Raw genomic sequence first — 14,317 nt, 5'->3', positions numbered from 1 at the left:
CCGCGGCCCCGGGCGAGAGGCCCTGGTTGGACCGAGGGCCTGGGCTGGGGTTCCCTGTTGACGCTCTACTTTAGAATACAGAGGAGTCGCTGTACGGAGGCGGCTTTGCTGAGTTTGCGGGCTGAAGACCCGCTTGGTTCCTGTGGCCCTAAACATGCATCAGGAGGCATCGCTCGTCAGCCTGCGAGGCTGCCGGAGCGCGAGGGACACAGACCGACCCGGACCAGGGTCCCGGAGCTGGAGGCCCACACCTGCTCTGCCTGTAGAATTAAGTTGCAGGCTCCCTGACCTCCAGCAGAAAAAGAGAGTTTTTCAGGACTGGTCGATAGCAGGCATGGGGAGGGTTTCTAGGGAGAAATTTAAACCGCGCCCTGAAGAGTGGCGTGTGGGTGTTCAGAGAAATGAGGCCCCATACGAGCCGGAGCTGGCTGGTGTCTTTTACGACGTGTGTTCCTGCTTCCTGGCCGCTCACCCCTCTGGTAGGCTGTGTCCGGATGCAAACCATGTACGTGTGTTTGAACTTGAGATCTGCTGCCTACTAATCCTGCTGCTTCCTGGTTGGAGGTCTGTGGGAGGAAGCACAATTTACAGGTGGAAAGAGGCGGTTTATTCACAGGTGAAAGGGCTCATTTGCGGGTTAAAGGTGTTGCCCAGGCTTTTCGTGTCAGAGAGATTTAATGGGGCTATGTCTCGAAGCTGTAGTCCTTAAAAGTACAATTTTAAAATTCTGATTTTCGTTGCTTTGGCTTTGCCTGTCTTTATCTCTTCATTCCTACCCCAGTACCTGACCCAGATAAAAGCAAAGGTGGGGTGACGTTATCATTAGAGCCCAAAGCATCCAGCAGCACCACTGCCCCTGGAACGTCCCAGCTCGAGGTCCACGACAGGCTCACTGCTTTCTGAGAAGTGACTTGAGAGAAATATGTCCTCGGAGGACACAGGTTTCTTAGTTGCCCAGGGATCTAGACCAGGGCTTTCCCATTCTACAGGTGGCCGGTCCGGAAACTTCATGATGCTGCCTAACGAGGCAAAAGGGTGGAGGGAGATAGATAAATGAGGATTTATTTATTTTGTTTTTTTGAGACAGAGCCTCACTGTATAGTCCAGGCTGGCCTTACACTCACCATCCAGCCCAGGCTGTTTTAGAACTCTCAGCCATCCTCCTGCCTCAGCCTCCCAAGTGCTGGGAGTACAGGTGTGTGACACCATGCCCAGAAGACTCTCAACCCAGCATTCTATTATAGAGCAAAGATGATAAATTCTGCAGAATTTCCGTGCTCTGATGTTAGAATATCATTTGCTACTTTATTGTGACTTTTAATTTCACAGCTAGCAAGCAGGATTTTGTGTATTTCCCCTCCTCAAAACAGGAGAGAACATTTTGAAGTCCAAGTGTTATTTATGTGTCTTACGTTTCTGTAAGTTCATTTTAGCTGAATTATTTTTAAACCACTGGAGTATTTGTGCCTCTTAGATTAGATGTGTTTGTGTGAAGAATTAGAATTACTACTTTAAAATAATCTCAAATTGCAATCATCAGGCCAACTTTTTATTTTACTCTAACAAAGTTTGACCTAGGCATGGAATATAACCCCACTGCTCCCTCTGCCTGTGCTGATGGTGTCAGACTTCTGTCAATGCTTTCAGGATAATACAGTGGCATCCTTCTCTTGAGTTCTCTCACCTTTTTTTAACTTCAGCGATATTTCTCAGGGTCTTAGACCTAAAATAAATTGCTATAAAAGTTTTACTACTTTTAACTTCTTCCTAATGCCTTTGTAACTATTAATTCTTACACGTTGGTATTCATAATATTAAATCAATGGTTAATAGCTATTGCAAGGCTCAGTATTCCCACAAGGAAGATTTTACTATTGAGAAATAACTAAGAAAAGTAAATGTGTGTTGCTTTGACGTGGACTTCCTGCCGTTTTCCTGGCCAGAGCCCTCCCCTGATGACCACCGTCTCACTCTGGAGGAGGAATACTGGAAATAAGCAAACAGCTGAGTTTCTGCCAAGGAGATACTCATTTACTTGCAGTTCCTTTTTCTCGGTTTCCCCTTATTGTGGGTTGATTTTGAGAGGCAGTGTTTTATGGCTGAGAAGGCAGCTAGGCTAGCTTCAGAGAAACTTTTCTCTGTAACTCATTTCTCCAGTCTGACTGGTTTTTCAGGAAGGAGTTGAAGAGAAGTAGAGTTTTCTGTTCTGAAGTGGCAATTGGTGGCAGAGAACTTGGTCCCCCCTGAAGCTGCTTCAGGGAAAGGAGCCCATGGTAAAGTAAGGTGTCCCCGAGGCAATGAGGAAATGACTTCAAAGCTGCTTCCTGCAGCCTATGCCTTAGCCATAGATCGGGCTAAGCTGTTTTCCCAGTGTTGGCTTTTTGTTTTCTTACTGCCAACTGACTTTCTCTGTGCCTGCCAAGTTTCTGCTTTGTCTGTGGAGTCCCAGCCCTACCTCATGGCATCCTTCCACCTTCAGGTGTGGTCCAACAGAAAAGACTTTTCCTAGTTCATATTCCTAAGGAGACATTGATTTGTGGCCAGTTTCTCTCCACTGAGCCCTGCGAATTGATGGCCTTTGGTCCACAGTAGGCACCAGACTTATGAACTATGCCCACGTAGCAGTCAGGACAAGGTCCACGTGATAATAAGTACCTTCCCAACAGAGGTGGCCTCAGGCCGAGAGCAGCCACTGCCTATACAATGGATGACAGCTGCTTTTCTCCATTAGCCTTCATAAACTTGCATTCCAGTAGGAAAGTGAATTTATCATATAGTTGAAGTAGTAGGCTGTTTTAGTACACTTTTTTTCTCTTCTGTATCAACTTTGTGTGTGTGTGAGGTTTGTTTGTTGGTTGCTTTGTTTGTTTGGAGACAGAGTCTCACTGTGTAACTGAGGCTGGGGTTGAACTTGGCATCCTCTTATGTTTTCCACGGTGCTGGGGTTACAGGCCTGTGCCAGGGAGCCTGGCTTGTATCTTTCTTAAGAAAGATAAGTTGCTAAGTAGGAAAGAACTCTGGTTTTGTTACAAAGCAGAACATTCTTAGACTTCGAAGAGCTTCAATGCTAGATAGCGTCAGCCCTTGTACATGCGTTCCTTACAAGGTGAAGTACAGGGATCTGCATACTGTGCACTGTGTATTGGGTATGTGTTCAAGCCGAACCGCATAGACAGCATAGAGGGTGTTGTTGGGAACGTCACCAAAGCAGGGGGAAAATCCAAGTGGAGAGATTATGGGCTTTAAACAGAAAATGTGTACAGGTCTAGATAGATTTTTGCCTGTGTTATTTAGAGCTAGTGATTTGCTTGCCACATTGCCAGACTTAATAAGAACTGTATTTAAAAATTTTTTCTTTTCTTGTAAAGGCCAAGCTGAAAACTGATTGTCACAGATTTTCCAGACATACGTTTTGGCTTACATAGGGTTAAAGCAAATCTGCACCACCACTGAATCAGAGAGAGATGCCTACCTAGGTATCCAGACTCTTGATTTGCCATGATCAGTGACAGCCCTGGAGTCTCAGGCCTGGTGGGGCTTTGTGCCCAGTGGTCTTCAGGGGAATGCCCCTCGTAGCAGCGCCTGTGTCCTTTGCTGTCCACCCAGCCTGCTGTAAAGCATGATGTGTTCATGTGGTACAAGATGAGAGAGCTGTGGGCACCTACAGGTGTATCCATGCAATTTCTGTACGTACACTCTGACCCTCTGCGACAAACCTTTGTCAGTGCTTTAGCTTACAACTATAGTGAGTCTCTGGTGTGCACATGTACACGTGAGTGTTTCTTGCACTCCTGCCCTTTCTTTTTCTCACTCTCTTCAGTTTTTTGAGAATTCTCACGAAGTTGCCCGGGCTGGATTCGAAGTTCCTCATCCTCTCGCCTCGGCCTCCTGAATGCTGAGATTACAAGCATCTGCCATCGTGCTCAGCTGTGCATACCTCTTTTTAAAGCAGCTTTATTAAAGTAATGATACAGAAGAAACTGTACGTAAATTCACAGTCTTACAACTTTTGATACTTATAATTAGCCATCACCTCATCGTAATCAAAATAATGCACCTCCTCCAGTTTTCCTCATACCCCTTTGTAATCTTTCCCTCTCTCCTCTTGCACTGTGCCCGCACTCTAGGCAAACACTGATCTGTTTTCTATTATAGAGTAGCTTCCATTTTCTAGAATTTTATTTGCGTGTGTTTTAGAATTTGTGATTATACAGTTTTACAGTTTCCACTTTTTTACTTCGCATAACTTTGAAGAGTAGGGAGGTGCCAGTTTTTCTTATGTTGTCATTTGCATTTCTTCAGTGAATCTTCCCCATTATTCTACTGGTGATTTAGTCTTTTAGTTGATTTATATGAGCTTTTCATTTGTTAACATGTTTTTTACAGTATGTTCTGTTTGTATGATTGTCCTTTTAATTTAATTTTAGATATTCATAAGTTTTATTACTTTGTTTTGTTTTGGTTTTTGGTTTTTTTTGAGACAAGGTCTCCCTGTGTTGCCCAGGCTGGCCTTGAACTTGTGGCAGTCCTCCTGCGTCATCCTCCCAAGTGCTGGGATCACAGGTATGCACCACCATGCCCTGCTACTGGGGATTGAATCTAGGTCCTTTGCACTGAGCTACATCCATGGCCATTTTTTGCGGGGGGGCGGGGGGCTACCGGGGATCGAACTCAGATGCTTGCGCAGCAGGAGGCAAAACCACTGAGCTAAATCCCCAGCCCCTTTATTTTTTATTTTTGAAACAAATTCTTGCTAAGTTGCTAAATTGTCAAAGCTAGCCTTGAACTCATGATTTCCTGCCTCATCCTGCCAAAGTGTAGGGATTATAGGCATTTGCTACCTTGCCTGGCTGTTGTTTTCAAATAGCCAAGTTTTGCAACATGTCCTTTCTTAGTCTGGATATATAAGTAAATTAGGAAGTATGATTGACTGTGTTCTGGTTTTGATTGCCTTTCTAAGAAATTGAAAGTTTGTGTGTGGTGGAGTTTTGGGGAAGAACAGTAACTGGATGTGAGTATTTGATAGCATGCATTTTCTCCCGAGTTGTTACCTGTTAGTTAACCAGCGTTGGTGATAACTTGTTGAGCATTTACCATTTTTATTGCCTAGTTAGGAGGGTTGAAGAAATGAGTAGCTTTGGGTGGCTATTTCTGGGTATCATGCACCTCTCTTGCTATGTGATAGAGAGTTAATGTTTGAAATTGTTTTCTGTTTTCTTTTAGGTCTGTTTGCTTTGAGGAGGAGCTTCAGACTGTCCCACAGCAAAAGGGATGGGATCAGAGAACAGTGCTTTGAAGAGCTATACATTGAAAGAACCACCATTTACTTTACCCGCTGGACTTGCTGTTTATCCTGCTGTACTGCAAGATGGCAAATTTGCTTCAGTTTTTGTGTATAAGAGAGAAAATGAAGACAAGGTTAATAAAGCTGCCAAGGTACCATGCTAGGTGATGACTTAATAGTACTTTTTACTGTCTTGTTTCTTATTTTGAAAAGGAAATTAATAAAGATCAAAGGAGATGAGACCCTAAGGAACAGTATTTTATCATTCATGTCCTGTCAGAGCTTACTTGTCCTTACTTTATGGGCTTGCTGTATCTTCACCAAATGCCATAGGGACCTAAAAGCTTCGGGAAGGAAGCTCATTGCAATGGTTTTCATCTTCATAGTTCATTTTTCCAGTAAGAATGTTAGGGAGTTGATTTTACATGGTTAATTTAAGAGAGGGAGTTAATCTAGTCTAACAAAAAGTGCTGTATTGACATTTTAATTCTTGTGTCAGTGGTGGGCCTAGCAGTAAAATATGTTAGGAGCTTTATTTTATTTTTGGTTTTGTCTTGAGACATTATGATGCTCCAGAAAGGATTTTGAACTAGTAGGAGCCAGGGATTTAGCTCAGTGGTGCCTCTCCTGCCTGGCAAGTGCAAGGCCCTGAGTTCAATCCCTGGTACCAGAAAAAAAAAAAAAAAAAAGGATTTTGAACTAGTGTGTCAGAATGAATGTCCCAGAAAGAATATTTGACTTATGTGTGGTTATTGATGAGGAATCTTCGGTCATTAATTTCTGGAGGTTTGTGTTTCCCCCTAAGGGAAAAGGTCCTGCCAGCTCACACCTGGTCACTTGCTTCCGGCTAAGGTACCCAGAACATTAGCATGTTGTCTGACACTGTCAGTTGACCCCAGCCTCTTAGCAGGAAAAGTAGTTCTAGGGCTGGAGCTGGAGCTCAGTGTAGAGCACTTGCCTAACACATCCAAGGGTCTAGTTTCAACAGCATCACCAAAAAAAAAAAAAAAAAAAAAAAAGAGAAAAAACATGATTCAACTGTGGAATATAATTCAGTAAGACAGTGCCAAATGTCTTTTAGGGTTGGTGAAAATGAGGGCATTGCTGTTTTCTTGGATGGCTAGCCCTTTGATCTTTCAGCCATTCAGATCATCAGAAAGTTTCTAGAAAGGAAAACAGTTGTATTCATTAATTCTTCACTGTTTACTATGGCAGGAACACATTTTTATGTTGAATATGATAACTTTATTTTGTTAGAGTTATGATCTATATTATCATGAGTTCTTTTTAAATATCAACAGATATGGAAATTGATATTTCATAGTACTCTTTGAATGGTTCCTATTTTTTAAAAAGACTGCAAAAGTTTATATTAGCGGTGTTTTTTTGACATTTCATTGGTTACACTAGTTAATTATTTGATGTTACATCTTTGATAAAACATGAAATTAACAGTTACAAGATGGTTCCTAAGGAAAAAGTCTCATAACACTTCTCAGGATGCATTTTCTCTTACTAATTTTTTGCAATGCTGGGGATTGAACCAGTCGCGCATGACAGGCAAGCACTCTGCCACTGAGCTACACCCACAGCCCAGGGTGCATTTTCTTTTAATATATTGTAAAAGATGTGGCTGGCTATTTTGCTGAGTAATTTTGCTTTTTTGGTAAAGCCACATTTCTGTCATTTTTCCACCCCATTTAGATTTTGATAAATTTTTATTGTAATTTTCCAAAAGACACAATGCCTTACTTCACTCTTACATGCAGTTAATGTCTAACATATTTTCTGTTATTTCCATCTAATAAGATTGTGTATGTTGTTTTTTAATAACTTAGAATGACTGTAACCAAGTAATGGAAGTTTATAATCTTTCTTAGTTTTTCTTAAGATTTCAGGATTTTAAAAAATTGTTTGACTTGTACCCTGACAGATAACCCAGATCATAAAATTTTTAAAGGAAGACAGAGATACATTCTTGGTGTGTGTGTGTGTGTGTCTTTGCTGGAGGAATCAGAGCTTGAGAGAGACTTTTTTCCTCGTTTGTGTCCAGATGCCTTCTTCAGCTATGACTGAGTCTTTGCATGTAGCTCATACTTGTCTCTTCCTTTAGCCATCGTGTGGCTTTGAAACCCTCAGACCTGAATCAGGGAAATTTGAAATGGAAGCAAGGCCATAAAGAATTTACATTATCAGAATGTTCCTAATAATCTCAAAAATTAAGTCACAGGACTTGAAAAAATGTATAGCATTCAGTACCCTTAGGTTTTAAGAATGTCATGTCCCAGATATCTGGAATAATGAAGCAAAGTGGTTAGCCTACCTCACCATCTCTAGTTTGGGTTCCTGATTCTACTTTTGATAGTTTTACTATTTCAACAGATAGTGTTGTCCTTGGCAAATATTGGGTATACTCTTTCTCTACTCCTATAAATAAGAAATAGTACACTGGCCTCTGGAATAAGGTGAAATGCAGATATAAGCTCTGTTTATAAAACAGTATAAAAATACTTAGGTTCATTTGGCCTCATTTTATCTTTAATTCATCAACTGTAATTAGTAGTATAATTTGTCTAGTGGTGATTTGAACTCATTTCTAACCCGTAGCCTGAAATGGATGATATATTCTAAGTCAGAATTTGGTGACTACAGTTTACTGTAATCCAAGTGCTTAGTTAAGCCCTCATGGTAATTACAAGCTTATAAAAGTGATTCCTAAGCGTCTTTATGCCAGGAATCACATCAGACTGTAGGCCTAGGTCTATAGCTATCATACGTGTACTTCACTTGATGTCTGGGGAGACATTGTGCTCGTCTCATAGTGTAGCTAGGGTTCTTTGTGGAAGGGTCGTTGGAAATGTTGGACAGCTCACATTGTGTGGGCCTGACAAATGGAAGGAGCAATTGCAGTTTTCAAACGTGCTTGTATAGGAGTTGAGACCTGTTGTTCCACCCTTTCTCATATTCACATTTTCTTCCCTTTGCTCTTCGTGATTTCTTAGACTCTTTGCAACCCTCATCCCATTGTAAATCAACTTGTTAACTTCTTTTAGAAATTACTTCTTTCCCTTCATAATCAGATCCTGGTGCCCTCACAAGACTCCTGATTATTGTCCACCCAGAACTTCCAAAATATTCCCCATCCCTCATGCACCAGCTGGACCCGGTTGTCTCCTGTCTCCCCACCACACTGTTCAGACTTCTCTTTTCCTATAATGTTCACAGTCGCCCAGCCTTCTAACCAAACTATCTGCCAGAATCTCTCTTATCTGAACTTCACATCTGCACTTCCACCTGCCTGTTGGGTATCTGCACCGGAATTATCCACCAGTGTTCAAATGCAAGCTTTCCAAAGTGAAATTTTTTATCTCTTTCTGCATTTTATATTTTCTAGGGTCTGTTTTGGTTTGGTTTGGTTTGGTTTTTCTTCCAGTACTGAGGATCAGACCCAAGGACTTTTCACTGAGCTACGTCCTCAGCCCTTCTGTGTTTTGAGACAGGGTCTCACTGAGTTGCTGAATTGCTCAGGAGAGTCTTAACTTGATGTCTCCTGCCCAGCCTCACAGAGTGCTGGGATTACAGGTCACCACACCTGGCTTTAACCCTACGTTTTGATCCAACTTTTCGAACAAGGTATTTAAAACCAGAATATATCTTTGTCCCAGATTTATATCGTGAAGGAATAATGCATTTTTCATTAAAAATTGCTCTATAGAATAGACATCTTGGTTATTTTGTTATGTTTATTCAACAGTGTGAACCTGTAGCCTAAGAGCTTGTAGGTAGATTTAAGGTACAGATAAGAACACCACATCAATTAACTTTATATACCTCTCAGAAGGAAATAAGTTAAGAGGCAGAATAGCAATGAAAGGTTAAGGCTGTCAGGCTTGAATTAAATTTTTAGGTGGCTGAGTCATAACTGATTCCTGAAAACTAAGAATTGCTTATATTTAGGGCTAGAGTTACACTCTTAAGATCTCTGCATAGTTACATATGGGCACAAGTGAGTACAAATAGTGCTAATATTGTACATGTATTATTCATGTTTAATAAAGGTCCTTATTCAAAACTCTATTGCAGGGTCCATTGCCTAGTGCAGTGAGTAAAGTATAGTAGAAATTCAGTAACTGGGCCGGGGATTTAGCTCAGTGGCACCACATCTCCCTCGAAAGTGCAAGGTTGTGAGTTCAATCCCCGGTGCCAAAAAATTTTTTAAAAATAATCCATCAGTAACTTTGGGGCGCATACTTTCAGCTTGGGCACACCAGAACAAGAGCCATTTGTTTGTTCATCTGATGTTCATTGAGAAGATATTCTGTAGTTAACTGCCCTACCAAGCACATCTTGTTGCTCCCCTTGTTCTTTGCAGCAGCAGAAGTTTGAATCAAGAAATCTTTCCACTTGATTCTTAACTCCTACTCTTTCCTGTGAATCTACATGCATGTTACCCTGCTCCTCCTCTGAGGCCTGCCTTTATTGCAGAATTGTAAGAAGGAGAAAAATTCATTCCCCAGATCAGGAAACTCATCCCGGTGCTTGTCACTTCTTTAAATTTTGACTCCCCTCCATAATCTTCATGCTTATCAGTTTACTTCTCAGAGTTCTCTGGTGTTGTTACTGTTACTTTGTTCAGAATTCATAGCAGCCATCATTAGGATATCGGGGCTCTTTGGGGACTTCATGTCACAGGAGAATTAGAAGTCTTTGTAGAATTATTAGACGTTGGCAAGTAGAGTAAAATGAGAACAAGCTGTAGACCTTCCTTTCCCTTTTTGGAAATTTGGGGGAAGGCAGGAAGCTTGAAAGGACTTTGAATGCAAGTGTACAGTTTGTGACTTGACCACAATATATGTGAAATGATAATTCATCAGCTCTTCTGTTTACATTTAAAGCACTTGAAGACCCTTCGTCACCCTTGCTTGCTAAGATTTTTATCTTGTACTGTGGAAGCAGATGGCATTCACCTTGTCACTGAGCGAGTGCAGCCTCTGGAAGTGGCCTTGGAAACGTTGTCTGCCGCAGAGGTCTGTGCTGGCATTTATGACATACTGCTGGCTCTGGTCTTCCTTCACGACAGGGTGAGTGACCTGTGTGGTTGCCGGGGCTTGATGTAGACCAGGGCTGACAGGTGTGTCAGTGCTTGCAAGGATGGTATGGAAGGAAGGGACAAGAAATGTGACAGATGGTTTGTGGAAGGGGCAGCTATTTCTTTGTTCCAGTCTTATTTCGCTTTTCTGTCTGCCTCTGCGGTTGGATAAGTCTTTAACTTACAATGGTTGCAGCTATATTTGTTAAAACACAGCTTTAATATTAGTGTTACTTAATGTGGATCACATTTTCCATTTTCCAAATGCTTGTCTTATTTGAGATTTTTGAAGAAAGAAATGCCTATGTCTTAGGAAGAAGCAGAGTTTCTGCTCCTCCTTTCGTACTGGGTGGTGGAGCCCATTGTGAGCCTGCCCCTGAGCACTCCCCAGGAGTCAGTATGCTTTGCTCTGGGCTATGTTTGCTATTATACGTTTGGTTTTTTTTTACTAAAGAGAAATGTTTTTAATATCATCTTTAACATTTAAAAAAACCAATTCAATAAAGATCTTTCCATTGTTCTTTATACAGATTTAAATGCTGTCAAGTTATATATCAGTATATTTATAATCAATAACCTTCTAATCAGTGAAAGAAATTACAGTATTTACTGAGCTAAACTCACAAAATAAGGCACAACTACATGATCACAAATAGTAAATACAATATAAATAATGAACCCAAAAACTAAATGAAAAAGTATTCATGCAAAAGTATGTGCAGAAGCTATAACCGCATGATCCAGCTCCAGGAAGTAAGAATGCCACACCCAGGGCTGTGTCATGTTACAGTAAGCCAGTACTTCTGCACAGAAAGAACCTAGTGATTTCCAATTCCATTTCATACAATTTCACATTAACTTAGTAAGTCTGCGCACAATATTCACATCTGCAACAATAACAAATTGAGCATTAAAATTCAGGCAAAGGGCAATTAAGACATGGTAATATGTGGCACATCATAATTATGGAATATGATTCATCAAGCTCACATCTACAGATAGTAAGTGGATGGTGCATTGAAATATTATGGAGCAGATCACAGTTTTATAGCCAAAGTACATTAAAAAAAACTGGTGAAACAGGTCATGAATATCAAAATATATGATCATAATTTCCTCCCTTTATTAAAAGCTAAATATTTTTACACAAATTGTTTGCTGTTATTATAATGTGTCGGTTCAGTGTTTACTGTCTGTTTCTTGACAGTACTGTTACGCTGCTGTTTCTTAATGGTGTTGTTTCCAAGTTCACGTAACAAGAATTATTACTGCTTCCCTGGGGCTCTTCTTCATTGGAAGTGTGTGCACATGGTCAGGTGTTTGAGCAGTGTGCCAGTGCACAGAGGGAAAAATCATTCCCTTTTGATCAGATCCACCCTTGGATCTAGCTCTTCTCTCCAGAGGCAACTGTGCTGGTCAGTGTGTCATCCAAAGATCTATATGCTTATTCTTTTATTTTTCCTCAAGTGGAAACATACCCTATATAACCTAAACCACATACACGTGTATGTATGTATATTTGCAAATATATAGATACATCAGAGTTTAAAATGTACACATTTGATCTTGAGTAGAATATTTAAAATGTTCTTTCATGTACTGGAATGGTTTTTGGTTGGAAAACGATTAAATGTTCAAGCCCTTGTTCCTATTTTCTCCTTTTCTCTTATTTGACTATATTATTTTTTCATAGTTTTAAAATTGACTCTTCTGTGATCTGTGGAATATTTCTGGTGGTCCTTATCATTCCATTTTCCTCTTCAGGCAGAATTTTTTTAATGCCTACAGACAAGATTTCAGGTAAAGTGGATCTGGGTTCATGATAGAATGTAGGTGAGAAAGAATTTAGAGCAGAAAATGAATAAAAGAACCTATGGCACCAAAGATAAATTTTATCTTTAAAGGCATTGGAAGCAAATATTACAGGCTATTATTATACAGGGTGAAGATGTAAATTTATATTTAAGGGCACATTTTTCTCCTGATTCCCATGGAAAAGCAAAGTGATTAGATTGTAAATGGCCTTAGTGTCCTTATTAACCTGCCCCACCAGGCTGCAGAGATAACAGAAGCCTTTCTATTGCATTTTTCCTGTTTTCTAACTTCAGTTGACCTTAAAGCTTTGTTCCATTTATTATGCCAAAAGTGGGAATGCTTGCCATAATAGTTTTTGGAGATTGGTAGTTTTTTAAAACTTCAGCTTCAAAAATTGGAGTGGCAGTCTTCTTTTCTTTTTCCAGGGACACCTAACACACAACAATGTCTGCTTATCATCTGTGTTTGTGAGTGAAGATGGGCACTGGAAACTGGGAGGAATGGAGACTGTTTGTAAAGTGTCTCAGGCCACACCAGAGGTAAGCCAGGTGCCAGGTCCCTTCCTCACTGAGGATTGATAGCATCTGGATAAATAGCTCTTACCTAGACCCTTGTCTTTATTGTTAGAGTGACCTTATATTTGGAGACTTAATCTTTTTGTCAGTGCCCATGTTTATCAACTAAGATTGTGTTTCTCAAAGAGACACTAGGGCTCCTATATTCCTTTCTTATTTTGCATCGGGTTTTTTTTTTTTTTTGGTATTGGGGATCAAACTCGGGACCTTGTGCTTCCAAAGGAGGCGGCGAAACCACTGAGCTAAATCGCCGGCCCCTCTTTTGTATTTTGTAGATGAAGGGCCTTAGACTGAGTGAGAGAGGTAAAATGGTTTGTTGAAACATTTTAATCAAATGCCCCACCTCTCTGCTCCCTATAGTACCCCATACTTAGATTAGACCATTTAATGCTTCATATTTAAATTATCTTTATGCGTCTTTTATCTCACATAGTTGAATTTCTTCAGGGTGTGATAGTCTCTGATACTTTAGCTCCACATGGAATAGTGCCTGGCTTACGTTAGGTATTTAAGAAATGTTCATCAAACAATTGTGCAAGTTGCCAAAGTCATATGTTATGTCCTAGTCACTGGAATTAGGATCTGTGCATATTAAGTCCTCCTAGTATGCTGTGGTATAGCTGCTACCTGTGGTGCTTTTTGTATTTTATTGCATAGATCTCTACATTTTTCTCCTATACTGATGAGCCTTTTTTGTTTTGTTTCTTGTCACCTTTGTATGTTGCTCCTGGACTTACTGTTTCTAGGAAAAGACAGCATTAAAAACTCCATCCTAACATCCTTGTGAAAGTTGTGGCTCACAGTTTGACTTAGTGTTCTCACAGGGAGCCTCCACACTTGGCTCTGGCCTGGTCAGATGGCATTTTCATGGGCTCTTCCTCCTTTCAAATGCTGCTGCTGTCACAGACACACTTCTTTATTACTGCTGCTTCATTGAACACTCTGCACTCACCTTGTTATGTCTAGTTAGTATAATCTCATGTAGTCCTTTCTGTGGGCTGTATGCCAAGGAAACATGCTCTGTATGGTACATAAAACCTTTCCCAGTTTTTTCTTCAGTCCATCTTCTGCTCCATCCACCATACACAGTTCTTGAGCTGGACTCCAGCTCCTTCCTTCATACAGTTCAGGTGTGCAGTTCTCCTTTTGCTCCTCTTCCTTTGTATGCCATTCCATTGCTGGAGTGCTTTTCTTCCCCTGGAAAATGTAAACTCATCCAAGCTCTAAGTGCAGTCTCTGCTCTGTGAATCCTTCTGTCACCTAGCAAAATTAATCGTTACATGACACTCGGCACATTTGAGCACACGGTTGGGGGAGCAGGGAATCCATTGCTTTTTTTTCTAGTGCCCTAAAGAGTGTTTTGAGCATAGAAGCTCTTCAAACATGATCTTTGCACAGTGGTGAATGAATTTGCTTACTCTGTAGATGTTGATTTTTGTCTTAATAGCTCATAAAGTTCTCAACTTTTATGTCTCGTGGCAGCAAGGCAAGATTCACTTGATTTAGTGAGATTAACGATAGACTTGTTCTGTGCTGTGTTAGTTACTTTGTCAT

General features: G+C 40.7%; 1 protein-coding gene across 14 annotated transcripts in view; it reads left to right on the top strand.

The window, feature by feature from the left end:
• The window catches only part of Scyl3 (SCY1 like pseudokinase 3), a 36,990-nt gene that overhangs the window by 2,726 nt on the left and 19,947 nt on the right, over positions 1-14,317 (top strand). For 3 of the 14 annotated variants that reach the window (XM_013065757.3, XM_021244693.2, XM_021244686.2), the window contains exons 2-6: positions 3,821-3,982; positions 4,486-4,563; positions 5,224-5,436; positions 10,180-10,365; positions 12,614-12,727. In XM_013065757.3, coding sequence (XP_012921211.1) covers positions 5,272-5,436; positions 10,180-10,365; positions 12,614-12,727 — 465 coding nt within the window. In that variant the 5' untranslated portion in view covers positions 3,821-3,982; positions 4,486-4,563; positions 5,224-5,271. Of the gene's footprint in view, positions 1-21; positions 4,564-5,223; positions 5,449-8,869; positions 8,918-10,179; positions 10,366-12,613; positions 12,728-14,317 lie in introns of those variants that run through there. The other 11 variants (XM_087206926.1, XM_021244692.2, XM_021244687.2 and 8 more) reach the window with 10 other exon arrangements.

Source organism: Heterocephalus glaber, unplaced genomic scaffold (genome assembly GCF_053883595.1).
Source record: "Heterocephalus glaber isolate CG9 unplaced genomic scaffold, H.glaber_assembly_v1.0 deba00000738, whole genome shotgun sequence".
Classification (NCBI taxonomy): Eukaryota; Metazoa; Chordata; class Mammalia; order Rodentia; family Bathyergidae; genus Heterocephalus; species Heterocephalus glaber.
This window is presented reverse-complemented; position numbering and strand designations above follow the sequence as displayed.